Below are 18,878 nucleotides of genomic sequence, written 5' to 3'. Positions count from 1 at the left end.
TGGTTGCTTGTCAAGTCCAGCCAATGTATTATTTGTTGTCGATGCATTGACAATTGGTGGAAGGAAGTATTGCAGTTACAGCTTCTTTTCACAACACATATATGTATGTGGATTCGTTAGCTAGCTCGCTCGTTCATTAGTTGTAGTAGTTCACAATGAGACAGTGAGTATATCCATAGAAATGCATATGAATGAATGAAGAAGCTGTAAAGAATCAATGAAAGAAAGAAAGAAATATAATATGTGTTGAATTAGTTTTCATGTTCATTGTCTTACCTTCTTTCACCTTTGCCATGAATAAGTTGCTCAATGCTTCCCGCCTTCCTTCAAAATGGTGTTGTTGGTGTTGATGAAGAATTTCGATGAAGTATCTGTGGAAATATGGATAATTGTTATTATTTTCATTTGCAATTGGAATTGAAGTTCAATGTTAAATGAAATTCAAATTTGATTAGAAGAATAAATGTGAGACCTACTTTGATGTCACTCGAAATGAAAATGAAGAGCAAAAAAAAAAAAAAAAAAAAAAAAAAAAAAAAAAGGTCCTCACCAGCAATTTTGTCTACCTGCCGGGCCTCTATTTATACCCTGAAAAATTGCCGCCTGCGGCGCATTTCTTCTTCACACAAAACCGTCCCAATTTGGTCACTCTGCCGGGCTCTACTTATACCCTGAAAATTTGCCGCCTGCGGCGCATTTTTTCTGACACTTACCCGTCCAAGCCGGCTACGGCGCAATTCTCCAATGCAGACAGTCTTACATAGCGGCCTGCGGCGCATAATCCACATAGTGAGTATCAAATACCAGAGGCGAAGCACTTAGCACTCCAACAAAGGCTACAATTCCGCGTGTTCAGGTGGCAATCCGGATGTACGATGTAGAGATGCGCATCATTCATCCAAGTCTTCAGCAGCAGTACGAAATGTTGGGAGTTGCGGGAATAATTAGTGGTTTGGGGGTATAGTCGGACTACGGCCATAAGCCATGTAGTCGTGAAAGCTCAACACCATATGGCCTCCCATTATTGCACCGTGTCGGAACTCTAACACTCGCTCACTCACTTCATCAGCTCTTTACAATTGCATATACATTGATAGCTAACACAACATCAAATTCAACATCAACATCAACACCAACATCAATAACAATTCTACTACAACTACTCCTTCACGTAACAATCGATCACTTTTCACTTACATTCCATTGATGGCACTGCCAATTGCCTTTCCTTTGTCATCTCGTTGCCTGCCTTGCTGTCTCATCAATACTTTCTTCAATTTCAACTTCAACTTCACCACCAATTCAGCTGCAACTTCAATGTATGCACTAGAATATCCGTTCAAATCGATCCCACTAAATGGTATTAGTGTTGGTATTTCTAGCCATTGCCATGCTATTGCTATTGGTCAGTCTTCAACTCTAATGCCTTGCCTTGCCTTGCCTTACCTTGGCTACTAGTAGTCTGCGTGGTTGCTTGTCAAGTCCAGCCAATGTATTATTTGTTGTCGATGCATTGACAATTGGAGTGGAAGTATTGCAGTTACAGCTTCTTTTCACAACACATATATGTATGTGGATTCGTTAGCTAGCTCGCTCGTTCATTTAGTTGTAGTAGTTCACAATGAGACAGTGAGTATATCATAGAAATGCATATGAATGAATGAAGAAGCTGTAAAGAATCAATGAGAAGAAAGAAATATAATATGTGTTGAATTAGTTTTCATTGTTCATTGTCTTACCTTCTTCACCTTTGCCATGAATAAGTTGCTTCAATGCTTCCTTCGCCTTCCTTCAAAATGGTGTTGTTGGTGTTGATGAAGAAATTCGATGAAGTATCTGTGGAAATATGGATAATTGTTAATTATTTTCATTTGCAATTGGAATTGAAGTTCAATGTAAATGAAATTCAAATTGATTAGAAGAATAAATGTGAGACCTACTTTTGATGTCACTCGAAATGAAAATGAAGAGCAAAAAAAAAAAAAAAAAAAAAAAAAAAAAAAAAAAAAAAAAAAAAGGTCCTCACCAGCAATGTTGGTCTACCGGCCGGGCCTCTATTTATACCCTGAAAATTTGCCGCCTGCGGCGCATTTCTTCTTCACACTAACCCGTCCAATTTGGTCACGCTGCGGGCCTCTACTTATACCCTGAAAAATTGGCCGCCTGCGGCGCTTTTGTCTTGACACTTACCCGTCCCAAGCCGCCTACGGCGCAATTCCTCAATGCGACAGTCCTACATAGCGGCCTGCGGCGCATAATCCACTAGTGAGTATCAAATACCAGAGGCGAAGCACTTAGCACTCCAACAAAGGCTACAATTCCGCGTGTTCAGGTGGCAATCCGGATGTACGATGTAGAGATGCGCATCATTCATCCAAGTCTCAGCAGCAGTACGAAATGTTGGGAGTTGCGGGAATAATTAGTGGTTCTGGGGGTATAGTCGGACTACGGCCATAAGCCATGTAGTCGTGAAAAGCTCAACACCATATGGCCTCCCATGATTGCACCGTGTCGAACCTCTAACACTCGCTCACTCACTTCATCAGCTCTTTACAATTGCATATACATTGATAGCTAACACCAACATCAATATCACATCAACATCAACACCAACATCAATAACAATTCTACTACAACTACTCCTTCACGTAACAATTCGATCACTTTTTCACTTACATCTTCCATTGATGGCCACTGCCAATTGCCTTTCGCCTTTGTCATCTCGTTGCCTTGCCTTGCTGTCTCATCAATACTTTCTTCAATTTCAACTTCAACTTCACCACCAATTTCAGCTGCAACTTCAATGTATGCACTAGAATATCCGTTCAAATCGATCCCACTAAATGGTATTAGTGTTGGTATTTCTATTGCCATTGCCATTGCTATTGCTATTGGTCAGTCTTCAACTCTAATGCCTTGCCTTGCCTTGCCTTACCTTGGCTACTAGTAGTCTGCGTGGTTGCTTGTCAAGTCCAGCCAATGTATTATTTGTTGTCGATGCATTGACAATTGGTGGAAGTGGAAGTATTGCAGTTACAGCTTCTTTTCACAACACATATGTATGTGGATTCGTTAGCTAGCTCGCTCGTTCATTTAGTTGTAGTAGTTCACAATGAGACAGTGAGTATTATCCATAGAAATGCATATGAATGAATGAAGAAGCTGTAAAGAATCAATGAAAGAAAGAAAGAATATTAATATGTGTTGAATTAGTTTTCATTGTTCATTGTCTTACCTTCTTTCACCTTTGCCATGAATAAGTTGCTTCAATGCTTCCTTCGCCTTCCTTCAAATGGTGTTGTTGGTGTTGATGAAGAATTTCGATGAAGTATCTGTGGAAATATGGATAATGTTAATTATTTTCATTTGCAATTGGAATTGAAGTTCAATGTTAAATGAAATTCAAATTTGATTAGAAGAATAAATGTGAGACCTACTTTTGATGTCACTCGAAATGAAAATGAAGAGCAAAAAAAAAAAAAAAAAAAAAAAAAAAAAAAAAAAAAGGTCCTCACCAGCAATTTTGTCTACCTGCCGGGCCTCTATTTATACCCTGAAAAATTTGCCGCCTGCGGCGCATTTCTTCTTCACACAAACCCGTCCCAATTTGGTCACTCTGCGGGCCTCTACTTATACCCTGAAAAATTTGCCGCCTGCGGCGCATTTTTTCTTGACACTTACCCGTCCCAAGCCGGCCTACGGCGCAATTCCTCCAATGCAGACAGTCTTACATAGCCGGCCTGCGGCGCATAATCCACATAGTGAGTATCAAATACCAGAGGCGAAGCACTTAGCACTCCAACAAAGGCTACAATTCCGCGTGTTCAGGTGGCAATCCGGATGTACGATGTAGAGATGCGCATTCATTCATCCAAGTCTTCAGCAGCAGTACGAAATGTTGGGAGTTGCGGGAATAATTAGTGGTTCTGGGGGTATAGTCGGACTACGGCCATAAGCCATGTAGTCGTGAAAGCTCAACACCATATGGCCTCCCATTATTGCACCGTGTCGGAACTCTAACACTCGCTCACTCACTTCATCAGCTCTTTACAATTGCATATACATTGATAGCTAACACCAACATCAATATCAACATCAACATCAACACCAACATCAATAACAATTCTACTACAACTACTCCTTCACGTAACAATTCGATCACTTTTTCACTTACATCTTCCATTGATGGCCACTGCCAATTGCCTTTCGCCTTTGTCATCTCGTTGCCTTGCCTTGCTGTCTCATCAATACTTTCTTCAATTTCAACTTCAACTTCACCACCAATTTCAGCTGCAACTTCAATGTATGCACTAGAATATCCGTTCAAATCGATCCCACTAAATGGTATTAGTGTTGGTATTTCTATTGCCATTGCCATTGCTATTGCTATTGGTCAGTCTTCAACTCTAATGCCTTGCCTTGCCTTGCCTTACCTTGGCTACTAGTAGTCTGCGTGGTTGCTTGTCAAGTCCAGCCAATGTATTATTTGTTGTCGATGCATTGACAATTGGAGGAAGTATTGCAGTTACAGCTTCTTTTCACAACACATATATGTATGTGGATTCGTTAGCTAGCTCGCTCGTTCATTTAGTTGTAGTAGTTCACAATGAGACAGTGAGTATTATCCATAGAAATGCATATGAATGAATGAAGAAGCTGTAAAGAATCAATGAAAGAAAGAAGAATATTAATATGTGTTGCAATTAGTTTTCATTGTTCATTGTCTTACCTTCTTTCTACCTTTGCCATGAATAAGTTGCTTCAATGCTTCCTTCGCCTTCCTTCAAAATGGTGTTGTTGGTGTTGATGAAGAATTTCGATGAAGTATCTGTGGAAATATGGATAATTGTTAATTATTTTCATTTGCAATTGGAATTGAAGTTCAATGTTAAATGAAATTCAAATTTGATTAGAAGAATAAATGTGAGACCTACTTTTGATGTCACTCGAAATGAAAATGAAGAGCAAAAAAAAAAAAAAAAAAAAAAAAAAAAAAAAAAAGGTCCTCACCAGCAATTTTGTCTACCTGCCGGGCCTCTATTTATACCCTGAAAAATTTGCCGCCTGCGGCGCATTTCTTCTTCACACAAACCCGTCCCAATTTGGTCACTCTGCCGGGCCTCTACTTATACCCTGAAAAATTTGCCGCCTGCGGCGCATTTTTTCTTGACACTTACCCGTCCCAAGCCGGCCTACGGCGCAATTCCTCCAATGCAGACAGTCTTACATAGCCGGCCTGCGGCGCATAATCCACATAGTGAGTATCAAATACCAGAGGCGAAGCACTTAGCACTCCAACAAAGGCTACAATTCCGCGTGTTCAGGTGGCAATCCGGATGTACGATGTAGAGATGCGCATTCATTCATCCAAGTCTTCAGCAGCAGTACGAAATGTTGGGAGTTGCGGGAATAATTAGTGGTTCTGGGGGTATAGTCGGACTACGGCCATAAGCCATGTAGTCGTGAAAGCTCAACACCATATGGCCTCCCATTATTGCACCGTGTCGGAACTCTAACACTCGCTCACTCACTTCATCAGCTCTTTACAATTGCATATACATTGATAGCTAACACCAACATCAATATCAACATCAACATCAACACCAACATCAATAACAATTCTACTACAACTACTCCTTCACGTAACAATTCGATCACTTTTTCACTTACATCTTCCATTGATGGCCACTGCCAATTGCCTTTCGCCTTTGTCATCTCGTTGCCTTGCCTTGCTGTCTCATCAATACTTTCTTCAATTTCAACTTCAACTTCACCACCAATTTCAGCTGCAACTTCAATGTATGCACTAGAATATCCGTTCAAATCGATCCCACTAAATGGTATTAGTGTTGGTATTTCTATTGCCATTGCCATTGCTATTGCTATTGGTCAGTCTTCAACTCTAATGCCTTGCCTTGCCTTGCCTTACCTTGGCTACTAGTAGTCTGCGTGGTTGCTTGTCAAGTCCAGCCAATGTATTATTTGTTGTCGATGCATTGACAATTGGGAAGTGGAAGTATTGCAGTTACAGCTTCTTTTCACAACACATATATGTATGTGGATTCGTTAGCTAGCTCGCTCGTTCATTTAGTTGTAGTAGTTCACAATGAGACAGTGAGTATTATCCATAGAAATGCATATGAATGAATGAAGAAGCTGTAAAGAATCAATGAAGAAGAAAGAAATATTAATATGTGTTCAATTAGTTTTCATTGTTCATTGTCTTACCTTCTTTCACCTTTGCCATGAATAAGTTGCTTCAATGCTTCCTTCGCCTTCCTTCAAAATGGTGTTGTTGGTGTTGATGAAGAATTCGATGAAGTATCTGTGGAAATATGGATAATTGTTAATTATTTTCATTTGCAATTGGAATTGAAGTTCAATGTTAAATGAAATTCAAATTTGATTAGAAGAATAAATGTGAGACCTACTTTTGATGTCACTCGAAATGAAAATGAAGAGCAAAAAAAAAAAAAAAAAAAAAAAAAAAAAAAAAAAAAAAAGGTCCTCACCAGCAATTTTGTCTACCTGCCGGGCCTCTATTTATACCCTGAAAAATTTGCCGCCTGCGGCGCATTTCTTCTTCACACAAACCCGTCCCAATTTGGTCACTCTGCCGGGCCTCTACTTATACCCTGAAAAATTTGCCGCCTGCGGCGCATTTTTTCTTGACACTTACCCGTCCCAAGCCGGCCTACGGCGCAATTCCTCCAATGCAGACAGTCTTACATAGCCGGCCTGCGGCGCATAATCCACATAGTGAGTATCAAATACCAGAGGCGAAGCACTTAGCACTCCAACAAAGGCTACAATTCCGCGTGTTCAGGTGGCAATCCGGATGTACGATGTAGAGATGCGCATTCATTCATCCAAGTCTTCAGCAGCAGTACGAAATGTTGGGAGTTGCGGGAATAATTAGTGGTTCTGGGGGTATAGTCGGACTACGGCCATAAGCCATGTAGTCGTGAAAGCTCAACACCATATGGCCTCCCATTATTGCACCGTGTCGGAACTCTAACACTCGCTCACTCACTTCATCAGCTCTTTACAATTGCATATACATTGATAGCTAACACCAACATCAATATCAACATCAACATCAACACCAACATCAATAACAATTCTACTACAACTACTCCTTCACGTAACAATTCGATCACTTTTTCACTTACATCTTCCATTGATGGCCACTGCCAATTGCCTTTCGCCTTTGTCATCTCGTTGCCTTGCCTTGCTGTCTCATCAATACTTTCTTCAATTTCAACTTCAACTTCACCACCAATTTCAGCTGCAACTTCAATGTATGCACTAGAATATCCGTTCAAATCGATCCCACTAAATGGTATTAGTGTTGGTATTTCTATTGCCATTGCCATTGCTATTGCTATTGGTCAGTCTTCAACTCTAATGCCTTGCCTTGCCTTGCCTTACCTTGGCTACTAGTAGTCTGCGTGGTTGCTTGTCAAGTCCAGCCAATGTATTATTTGTTGTCGATGCATTGACAATTGGTGGAAGTGGAAGTATTGCAGTTACAGCTTCTTTTCACAACACATATATGTATGTGGATTCGTTAGCTAGCTCGCTCGTTCATTTAGTTGTAGTAGTTCACAATGAGACAGTGAGTATTATCCATAGAAATGCATATGAATGAATGAAGAAGCTGTAAAGAATCAATGAAGAAAGAAAGAAATATTAATATGTGTTGAATTAGTTTTCATTGTTCATTGTCTTACCTTCTTTCACCTTTGCCATGAATAAGTTGCTTCAATGCTTCCTTCGCCTTCCTTCAAAATGGTGTTGTTGGTGTTGATGAAGAATTTCGATGAAGTATCTGTGGAAATATGGATAATTGTTAATTATTTTCATTTGCAATTGGAATTGAAGTTCAATGTTAAATGAAATTCAAATTTGATTAGAAGAATAAATGTGAGACCTACTTTTGATGTCACTCGAAATGAAAATGAAGAGCAAAAAAAAAAAAAAAAAAAAAAAAAAAAAAAAAAAAAAAGGTCCTCACCAGCAATTTTGTCTACCTGCCGGGCCTCTATTTATACCCTGAAAATTTGCCGCCTGCGGCGCATTTCTTCTTCACACAAACCCGTCCCAATTTGGTCACTCTGCCGGGCCTCTACTTATACCCTGAAAAATTTGCCGCCTGCGGCGCATTTTTTCTTGACACTTACCCGTCCCAAGCCGGCCTACGGCGCAATTCCTCCAATGCAGACAGTCTTACATAGCCGGCCTGCGGCGCATAATCCACATAGTGAGTATCAAATACCAGAGGCGAAGCACTTAGCACTCCAACAAAGGCTACAATTCCGCGTGTTCAGGTGGCAATCCGGATGTACGATGTAGAGATGCGCATTCATTCATCCAAGTCTTCAGCAGCAGTACGAAATGTTGGGAGTTGCGGGAATAATTAGTGGTTCTGGGGGTATAGTCGGACTACGGCCATAAGCCATGTAGTCGTGAAAGCTCAACACCATATGGCCTCCCATTATTGCACCGTGTCGGAACTCTAACACTCGCTCACTCACTTCATCAGCTCTTTACAATTGCATATACATTGATAGCTAACACCAACATCAATATCAACATCAACATCAACACCAACATCAATAACAATTCTACTACAACTACTCCTTCACGTAACAATTCGATCACTTTTTCACTTACATCTTCCATTGATGGCCACTGCCAATTGCCTTTCGCCTTTGTCATCTCGTTGCCTTGCCTTGCTGTCTCATCAATACTTTCTTCAATTTCAACTTCAACTTCACCACCAATTTCAGCTGCAACTTCAATGTATGCACTAGAATATCCGTTCAAATCGATCCCACTAAATGGTATTAGTGTTGGTATTTCTATTGCCATTGCCATTGCTATTGCTATTGGTCAGTCTTCAACTCTAATGCCTTGCCTTGCCTTGCCTTACCTTGGCTACTAGTAGTCTGCGTGGTTGCTTGTCAAGTCCAGCCAATGTATTATTTGTTGTCGATGCATTGACAATTGGTGGAAGTGGAAGTATTGCAGTTACAGCTTCTTTTCACAACACATATATGTATGTGGATTCGTTAGCTAGCTCGCTCGTTCATTTAGTTGTAGTAGTTCACAATGAGACAGTGAGTATTATCCATAGAAATGCATATGAATGAATGAAGAAGCTGTAAAGAATCAATGAAAGAAAGAAAGAAATATTAATATGTGTTGAATTAGTTTTCATTGTTCATTGTCTTACCTTCTTTCACCTTTGCCATGAATAAGTTGCTTCAATGCTTCCTTCGCCTTCCTTCAAAATGGTGTTGTTGGTGTTGATGAAGAATTTCGATGAAGTATCTGTGGAAATATGGATAATTGTTAATTATTTTCATTTGCAATTGGAATTGAAGTTCAATGTTAAATGAAATTCAAATTTGATTAGAAGAATAAATGTGAGACCTACTTTTGATGTCACTCGAAATGAAAATGAAGAGCAAAAAAAAAAAAAAAAAAAAAAAAAAAAAAAAAAAAAGGTCCTCACCAGCAATTTTGTCTACCTGCCGGGCCTCTATTTATACCCTGAAAAATTTGCCGCCTGCGGCGCATTTCTTCTTCACACAAACCCGTCCCAATTTGGTCACTCTGCCGGGCCTCTACTTATACCCTGAAAAATTTGCCGCCTGCGGCGCATTTTTTCTTGACACTTACCCGTCCCAAGCCGGCCTACGGCGCAATTCCTCCAATGCAGACAGTCTTACATAGCCGGCCTGCGGCGCATAATCCACATAGTGAGTATCAAATACCAGAGGCGAAGCACTTAGCACTCCAACAAAGGCTACAATTCCGCGTGTTCAGGTGGCAATCCGGATGTACGATGTAGAGATGCGCATTCATTCATCCAAGTCTTCAGCAGCAGTACGAAATGTTGGGAGTTGCGGGAATAATTAGTGGTTCTGGGGGTATAGTCGGACTACGGCCATAAGCCATGTAGTCGTGAAAGCTCAACACCATATGGCCTCCCATTATTGCACCGTGTCGGAACTCTAACACTCGCTCACTCACTTCATCAGCTCTTTACAATTGCATATACATTGATAGCTAACACCAACATCAATATCAACATCAACATCAACACCAACATCAATAACAATTCTACTACAACTACTCCTTCACGTAACAATTCGATCACTTTTTCACTTACATCTTCCATTGATGGCCACTGCCAATTGCCTTTCGCCTTTGTCATCTCGTTGCCTTGCCTTGCTGTCTCATCAATACTTTCTTCAATTTCAACTTCAACTTCACCACCAATTTCAGCTGCAACTTCAATGTATGCACTAGAATATCCGTTCAAATCGATCCCACTAAATGGTATTAGTGTTGGTATTTCTATTGCCATTGCCATTGCTATTGCTATTGGTCAGTCTTCAACTCTAATGCCTTGCCTTGCCTTGCCTTACCTTGGCTACTAGTAGTCTGCGTGGTTGCTTGTCAAGTCCAGCCAATGTATTATTTGTTGTCGATGCATTGACAATTGTGGAAGTGGAAGTATTGCAGTTACAGCTTCTTTTCACAACACATATATGTATGTGGATTCGTTAGCTAGCTCGCTCGTTCATTTAGTTGTAGTAGTTCACAATGAGACAGTGAGTATTATCCATAGAAATGCATATGAATGAATGAAGAAGCTGTAAAGAATCAATGAAAGAAAGAAAGAAATATTAATATGTGTTGAATTAGTTTTCATTGTTCATTGTCTTACCTTCTTTCACCTTTGCCATGAATAAGTTGCTTCAATGCTTCCTTCGCCTTCCTTCAAAATGGTGTTGTTGGTGTTGATGAAGAATTTCGATGAAGTATCTGTGGAAATATGGATAATTGTTAATTATTTTCATTTGCAATTGGAATTGAAGTTCAATGTTAAATGAAATTCAAATTTGATTAGAAGAATAAATGTGAGACCTACTTTTGATGTCACTCGAAATGAAAATGAAGAGCAAAAAAAAAAAAAAAAAAAAAAAAAAAAAAAAAAAAAGGTCCTCACCAGCAATTTTGTCTACCTGCCGGGCCTCTATTTATACCCTGAAAAATTTGCCGCCTGCGGCGCATTTCTTCTTCACACAAACCCGTCCCAATTTGGTCACTCTGCCGGGCCTCTACTTATACCCTGAAAAATTTGCCGCCTGCGGCGCATTTTTTCTTGACACTTACCCGTCCCAAGCCGGCCTACGGCGCAATTCCTCCAATGCAGACAGTCTTACATAGCCGGCCTGCGGCGCATAATCCACATAGTGAGTATCAAATACCAGAGGCGAAGCACTTAGCACTCCAACAAAGGCTACAATTCCGCGTGTTCAGGTGGCAATCCGGATGTACGATGTAGAGATGCGCATTCATTCATCCAAGTCTTCAGCAGCAGTACGAAATGTTGGGAGTTGCGGGAATAATTAGTGGTTCTGGGGGTATAGTCGGACTACGGCCATAAGCCATGTAGTCGTGAAAGCTCAACACCATATGGCCTCCCATTATTGCACCGTGTCGGAACTCTAACACTCGCTCACTCACTTCATCAGCTCTTTACAATTGCATATACATTGATAGCTAACACCAACATCAATATCAACATCAACATCAACACCAACATCAATAACAATTCTACTACAACTACTCCTTCACGTAACAATTCGATCACTTTTTCACTTACATCTTCCATTGATGGCCACTGCCAATTGCCTTTCGCCTTTGTCATCTCGTTGCCTTGCCTTGCTGTCTCATCAATACTTTCTTCAATTTCAACTTCAACTTCACCACCAATTTCAGCTGCAACTTCAATGTATGCACTAGAATATCCGTTCAAATCGATCCCACTAAATGGTATTAGTGTTGGTATTTCTATTGCCATTGCCATTGCTATTGCTATTGGTCAGTCTTCAACTCTAATGCCTTGCCTTGCCTTGCCTTACCTTGGCTACTAGTAGTCTGCGTGGTTGCTTGTCAAGTCCAGCCAATGTATTATTTGTTGTCGATGCATTGACAATTGGTGGAAGTGGAAGTATTGCAGTTACAGCTTCTTTTCACAACACATATATGTATGTGGATTCGTTAGCTAGCTCGCTCGTTCATTTAGTTGTAGTAGTTCACAATGAGACAGTGAGTATTATCCATAGAAATGCATATGAATGAATGAAGAAGCTGTAAAGAATCAATGAAAGAAAGAAAGAAATATTAATATGTGTTGAATTAGTTTTCATTGTTCATTGTCTTACCTTCTTTCACCTTTGCCATGAATAAGTTGCTTCAATGCTTCCTTCGCCTTCCTTCAAAATGGTGTTGTTGGTGTTGATGAAGAATTTCGATGAAGTATCTGTGGAAATATGGATAATTGTTAATTATTTTCATTTGCAATTGGAATTGAAGTTCAATGTTAAATGAAATTCAAATTTGATTAGAAGAATAAATGTGAGACCTACTTTTGATGTCACTCGAAATGAAAATGAAGAGCAAAAAAAAAAAAAAAAAAAAAAAAAAAAAAAAAAAAAAGGTCCTCACCAGCAATTTTGTCTACCTGCCGGGCCTCTATTTATACCCTGAAAAATTTGCCGCCTGCGGCGCATTTCTTCTTCACACAAACCTCGTCCCAATTTGGTCACTCTGCCGGGCCTCTACTTATACCCTGAAAAATTTGCCGCCTGCGGCGCATTTTTTCTTGACACTTACCCGTCCCAAGCCGGCCTACGGCGCAATTCCTCCAATGCAGACAGTCTTACATAGCCGGCCTGCGGCGCATAATCCACATAGTGAGTATCAAATACCAGAGGCGAAGCACTTAGCACTCCAACAAAGGCTACAATTCCGCGTGTTCAGGTGGCAATCCGGATGTACGATGTAGAGATGCGCATTCATTCATCCAAGTCTTCAGCAGCAGTACGAAATGTTGGGAGTTGCGGGAATAATTAGTGGTTCTGGGGGTATAGTCGGACTACGGCCATAAGCCATGTAGTCGTGAAAGCTCAACACCATATGGCCTCCCATTATTGCACCGTGTCGGAACTCTAACACTCGCTCACTCACTTCATCAGCTCTTTACAATTGCATATACATTGATAGCTAACACCAACATCAATATCAACATCAACATCAACACCAACATCAATAACAATTCTACTACAACTACTCCTTCACGTAACAATTCGATCACTTTTTCACTTACATCTTCCATTGATGGCCACTGCCAATTGCCTTTCGCCTTTGTCATCTCGTTGCCTTGCCTTGCTGTCTCATCAATACTTTCTTCAATTTCAACTTCAACTTCACCACCAATTTCAGCTGCAACTTCAATGTATGCACTAGAATATCCGTTCAAATCGATCCCACTAAATGGTATTAGTGTTGGTATTTCTATTGCCATTGCCATTGCTATTGCTATTGGTCAGTCTTCAACTCTAATGCCTTGCCTTGCCTTGCCTTACCTTGGCTACTAGTAGTCTGCGTGGTTGCTTGTCAAGTCCAGCCAATGTATTATTTGTTGTCGATGCATTGACAATTGGTGGAAGTGGAAGTATTGCAGTTACAGCTTCTTTTCACAACACATATATGTATGTGGATTCGTTAGCTAGCTCGCTCGTTCATTTAGTTGTAGTAGTTCACAATGAGACAGTGAGTATTATCCATAGAAATGCATATGAATGAATGAAGAAGCTGTAAAGAATCAATGAAAGAAAGAAAGAAATATTAATATGTGTTGAATTAGTTTTCATTGTTCATTGTCTTACCTTCTTTCACCTTTGCCATGAATAAGTTGCTTCAATGCTTCCTTCGCCTTCCTTCAAAATGGTGTTGTTGGTGTTGATGAAGAATTTCGATGAAGTATCTGTGGAAATATGGATAATTGTTAATTATTTTCATTTGCAATTGGAATTGAAGTTCAATGTTAAATGAAATTCAAATTTGATTAGAAGAATAAATGTGAGACCTACTTTTGATGTCACTCGAAATGAAAATGAAGAGCAAAAAAAAAAAAAAAAAAAAAAAAAAAAAAAAAAAAGGTCCTCACCAGCAATTTTGTCTACCTGCCGGGCCTCTATTTATACCCTGAAAAATTTGCCGCCTGCGGCGCATTTCTTCTTCACACAAACCCGTCCCAATTTGGTCACTCTGCCGGGCCTCTACTTATACCCTGAAAAATTTGCCGCCTGCGGCGCATTTTTTCTTGACACTTACCCGTCCCAAGCCGGCCTACGGCGCAATTCCTCCAATGCAGACAGTCTTACATAGCCGGCCTGCGGCGCATAATCCACATAGTGAGTATCAAATACCAGAGGCGAAGCACTTAGCACTCCAACAAAGGCTACAATTCCGCGTGTTCAGGTGGCAATCCGGATGTACGATGTAGAGATGCGCATTCATTCGGCCAAGTCTTCAGCAGCAGTACGAAATGTTGGGAGTTGCGGGAATAATTAGTGGTTCTGGGGGTATAGTCGGACTACGGCCATAAGCCATGTAGTCGTGAAAGCTCAACACCATATGGCCTCCCATTATTGCACCGTGTCGGAACTATGCCATAGGTTGCTAGGGAGGTTAGTCCATTGGCGTGAGAATCATAGACTAGAGACGAAGCACTAACTACTCCAACAAAGGCCAACATTTCGCTTGGGGGTGGCAATCCAGGGGGATGATGGGAAGATGCGCATTTATTTGGGCTGGTTAGCGGCGCTTTGAATTGTAGAGCATTCAGGGAACAATCAGTGGTTCTGGTGATCTAGTCAGAACTACGGCCAATAGCCATGTAGTCGTGAAAACTCGAAACCATATGGCCTACCATAATTGCACTGAGTCGGAACTATGCCATCGAGTTGCTAGGGAGGTTAGTCCATTGGTGCGAGTATCATAGACTAGAAGCGAAGCACTAATTATTGGAAGAATGGGTACAATTTAGCGCGTTTATATGCCAATCAAAGTGTGCTACATGCGTCGGCTTTAATTAAAGACGATCGTCCATGTATTACTCGTCACTTTGCACTTTGGGCAATAGGGGATGGTTCGGAGAGTGGCAGAGGCACTGAGTCACATAGGATGGTTGTTTGGGAAATATGCAGGCTGGTGGATGCGGTGGTGTAGACGGTGAATTGTGGCTTCGGATACTTGAGGTTGATTGATGGTGATGGAGTTATTTATGTAGAGTCACTTCGGTATGGTAGCTAGGAGAAAATATAGGAGAGAAATGTAAGGATAGAAGATAATGGTAGAGAGAGGATGTATATGTAATAAATGTATGTTATATTGTATGAGGGAAGTTTATTTTGTACTTACTTTAGATGTGTGTAACCCAGGGCAATATGGCTGGTGGTATTTTAGGCGGTGGCTTTTTCTTGGAACACTGATGCTGGTTGTATTTATACAATCAGTTGACTCTCACATATGTTTATTAAAAAGGCGGGATATTTTGGTACACACAGTCTCTCTTTATATGATGTTTATTGTTTTCAAAATGGCGCGCACTTATTTTGGTTCTTGGACACAAGAGCTAGGAAATATATTTGCACGGAGTTTCTATTTATAAAGTTCACTCACACAAAAACACTAGTTTCTTGGATTAATTTATTAAAAATACAGCTTAGTTTGCTTTGGGAAGTTTTCTCTTTAATTCTTCTTTGGGGTATTCAAAATGGCGCGTAAACTATTTTGCTTTTGACACACAACACTGGCGCCATGAATTCGCATGAAGTTGTAGGACGTTGGTTAATTCCAGGAATGCAACACTTATTGGCACTGAAATTGCACTAGGAAAAACACTTTTCTTGAATAATTTTCACTTATTGGAATCTCGTTGTGATTTAATATGTATTTCGCGGATTTTTCTTGTGTTTTTGCAATATTTTTTCACTTTATTTACATAGAAATTCTTTGGCGTCTAGCTTTTCCAGGAACTGAACACAACACTGGGTGGTAAAACAATGAAAAAACACTTTTCTGCACATATAAACACTTTCACTTCACTTGATGCTTGCTTCTTATTTAATGGATTACAATTTTCGCGCGCTTATTGGGTGATTTTCACATTATTTTTGCCAATTAGAACGAGTGTTTACAAAACCGGGAGAAGAATTAGAAAATGCCGCCAAATTGGAGAATAGGGTACTGAAAATCGATTTTGAGCGATAAATATCGATACAAGAGCGGGTCGGAAATCGATAACTATCGATAGTTGACGGCGATAGTAACTTGACGCCGATAAATTTGACCGCGGTGAATTTCGGTTGACGGCGGTAAGAGTGGAAGGCGATGAAATTATTTTCGATGGACTTTGGGAAAAATGGAGAATGGCGGCAAAAGCGAAGGAGAAAACCGAGAAATAAAGGAAATATATTGCAAAGGAGCAGTACATAAGCAGAGGTATTTTTTGCAGTTTAAAGAATGAATCGCGGATGTTATTAACAATGGAAATCGTTTTTCAGCATAGAAATGACACGTAAAAATGTGATGATGTGAAATAAGAAGAAATACATATGGAATATTTGAATAAAGGACAATGGAAAGTATAAGCAGATCGATCAGTCATCTGGAAATTTTCCTCAGCAATATTCTCCTTTGATGCTGCTATGATCGGGAATATTTGTTGCACACGCGTGTAAACTACATACGAGCGGTAGTTGTGTGAACAAATTGTGGCCGTAAACAGAACTAAATCGCATTGATGTGACGATGTGATCCCTTTTAACGTTGCATTTTATTAACTACGCAGGTCGGCGTTTTATACACAGGAATGATGCCGAAAGAAGATTGCTGTAAAATATGGTGCAATTCAGCAATGAATAGATGAACGGAAGACGGAGAAAGGCGCGAAATGGATAAGGAAAATTGTAGCAGATTCATCTATTTCGCAATATTCTGGAAGGAGCTTTAGAATTGTTGCATTTTTAAATGTATGATAAAAGACCGATGTTTAGAATAGTTTACAATGAGATGCGGTTGTGCATAAAATGCTTTGTGTAATAGAATTCATTTTTAAAAATAATATGTATCGTTTTTCAATTTATGAATGGCATAAGAATATGGTTGTTTTTGGGAAATACGCAATAAGATGTTTTCTTACACATCCAACTTATTATATGCAATGTGGAAGATAGAAGTTATAATTAATACTTGTGGGCTATCCTATATCCAAATTATTGCATGTAAAGTGAAATGTAGGAGACACAATCAAGACGTGTGATCTATGCTTGTTATTTTTCTTATCGATAAGTCATTCATCGGAAAAAGTTCTGCATTGGTATATTTATATTAAGTGACATGCATTACAAAATAAGTTTGGATTTGATTGGGTAAAAAAGAGTTGGCTGTTGGACAAATTATGTATTAAAATTCGAAGGAAGAAGTGGAGTAGAAGCTGCAGCACACAAGACGTCGTAAGATCTTTGTAGCCATGGCTATGCTTGCTCGCTTGAGCTCTGGAGCTGTTAGTACTCCTTCATCTCCTCAAAAAGCTGCTCTACAACGTTTTCAGAAATGCATTGGTTCCTTTTTGTGGCCAGCAATGGCAGGTGGAGGAGTGCAGCGCAAATCCACACAGATTGATGCTATCGACAGTTTCACGAATGAATTAGTAGAACGCAAAAGTAAGAAATGGCAAGAGCTAAGAGGCAATATGATGTCTGGTGTTGAAGCACTTTGTAAAGATGTTCAAAAGGTAAAAGTTGTGGCAGACGACGACTACGGCAATAGTACAGCGGGTGGCACAAGCAGGAATTTTTCGAAAAATTTTGGTTTAATGTCGAAAGGTGTCATTAGTGATTTACAAGCCCTTCGTTCTCCTGAATTGGGACTTGACATACGGTCATTGTCTCAGGCGCAGTTGGATAATTTGCTCAGCTCCACGTTGGAAATAAAAAACAAAGTGGATTTCTTGTACTTGGTGCGGCAATGCATACGATGGCAGCAACTGCCTTCAAATGAAGTACTAGTCTCATGCCTTAAATACCTTAGCAGTTTGTCCAGAGTGCAACATATTGAATCGATAGCGGAGATTTGCCAAGAACAAAATCACGTTTTGACAAAAATGTACTGCGACTTGGCACCGTTTAAGGCTATGGCATTGTGGAGGAGTGATAGCGCGGACTTGGCTTTAAAAACTCTATCTCAGGGATACGAAAGTGGGTCTAATGAGGGGAAACGGATGATAAGAGCTGCTTTTCGAACTATTGCCGAAGAGACATTAGCTAAGAAGAGCGAGGCTGTGCTGGTACATCTGATGGAAATTGCACGGAGTATTTATGAAAAACATCAGGACATCTTTGTCATAGCTTGTGTGTGGAAGCAATGTTTCGTGTGTGATTGGTTTTGTGATCAAAAATCGGCCTGATTTTCGGCGTGTTTAGGTGGCAATCCGGATGTACGATGTAGAGATGCGCATTCATTCGGCCAAGTCTTCAGCAGCAGTACGAAATGTTGGGAGTTGCGGGAATAATTAGTGGTTCTGGGGGTATAGTCGGACTACGGCCATAAGCCATGTAGTCGTGAAAGCTCAACACCATATGGCCTCCCATTATTGCACCGTGTCGGAACTATGCCATAGGTTGCTAGGGAGGTTAGTCCATTGGCGTGAGAATCATAGACTAGAGACGAAGCACTAACTACTCCAACAAAGGCCAACATTTCGCTTGGGGGTGGCAATCCAGGGGGATGATGGGAAGATGCGCATTTATTTGGGCTGGTTAGCGGCGCTTTGAATTGTAGAGCATTCAGGGAACAATCAGTGGTTCTGGTGATCTAGTCAGAACTACGGCCAATAGCCATGTAGTCGTGAAAACTCGAAACCATATGGCCTACCATAATTGCACTGAGTCGGAACTATGCCATCGAGTTGCTAGGGAGGTTAGTCCATTGGTGCGAGTATCATAGAC

At 40.3% G+C, this 18,878-nt stretch overlaps 1 protein-coding gene and 2 long non-coding RNA genes across 4 annotated transcripts; 1 reads left to right on the top strand and 2 right to left on the bottom strand.

The window, feature by feature from the left end:
* Nucleotides 1–6,334: 6,334 nt before the first annotated feature.
* LOC131804723 (uncharacterized) lies at nucleotides 6,335–10,502 on the bottom strand. Its single transcript, XR_009343246.1, has 5 exons — nucleotides 9,688–10,502; nucleotides 9,239–9,336; nucleotides 8,184–9,164; nucleotides 7,734–7,831; nucleotides 6,335–7,660 (listed from the first exon to the last, which is right to left on the bottom strand). It is a non-coding gene; the product is annotated as an uncharacterized LOC131804723 (long non-coding RNA).
* Nucleotides 10,503–10,529: 27 nt separating this feature from the next.
* Nucleotides 10,530–15,490, bottom strand: LOC131804721 (uncharacterized). 2 transcript variants are annotated; one of them, XR_009343245.1, is made up of 8 exons: nucleotides 15,289–15,490; nucleotides 14,200–15,176; nucleotides 13,752–13,849; nucleotides 12,697–13,677; nucleotides 12,246–12,343; nucleotides 11,191–12,171; nucleotides 10,742–10,839; nucleotides 10,530–10,667 (listed from the first exon to the last, which is right to left on the bottom strand). It is a non-coding gene; the product is annotated as an uncharacterized LOC131804721 (long non-coding RNA). The 2 variants fall into 2 exon arrangements; XR_009343244.1 differs by lacking the exon at nucleotides 15,289–15,490 and having other exon boundaries at nucleotides 14,200–15,280.
* A 1,726-nt stretch (nucleotides 15,491–17,216) lies between these two features.
* On the top strand, nucleotides 17,217–18,484 carry LOC131804711 (uncharacterized). The gene has a single exon (XM_059127811.1). The coding sequence runs from the start codon at nucleotides 17,402–17,404 to the stop codon at nucleotides 18,335–18,337; it is 936 nt and encodes a 311-aa protein (XP_058983794.1). The 5' UTR covers nucleotides 17,217–17,401; the 3' UTR covers nucleotides 18,338–18,484.
* Nucleotides 18,485–18,878: the final 394 nt, after the last annotated feature.

This window comes from Musca domestica, unplaced genomic scaffold (assembly GCF_030504385.1).
Source record: "Musca domestica strain aabys unplaced genomic scaffold, Musca_domestica.polishedcontigs.V.1.1 1014, whole genome shotgun sequence".
In the NCBI taxonomy this organism is placed as follows: Eukaryota; Metazoa; Arthropoda; class Insecta; order Diptera; family Muscidae; genus Musca; species Musca domestica.
The sequence above is the reverse complement of the archived record's forward strand: the minus strand, read 5'-3'. Positions and strand labels throughout refer to the sequence as shown.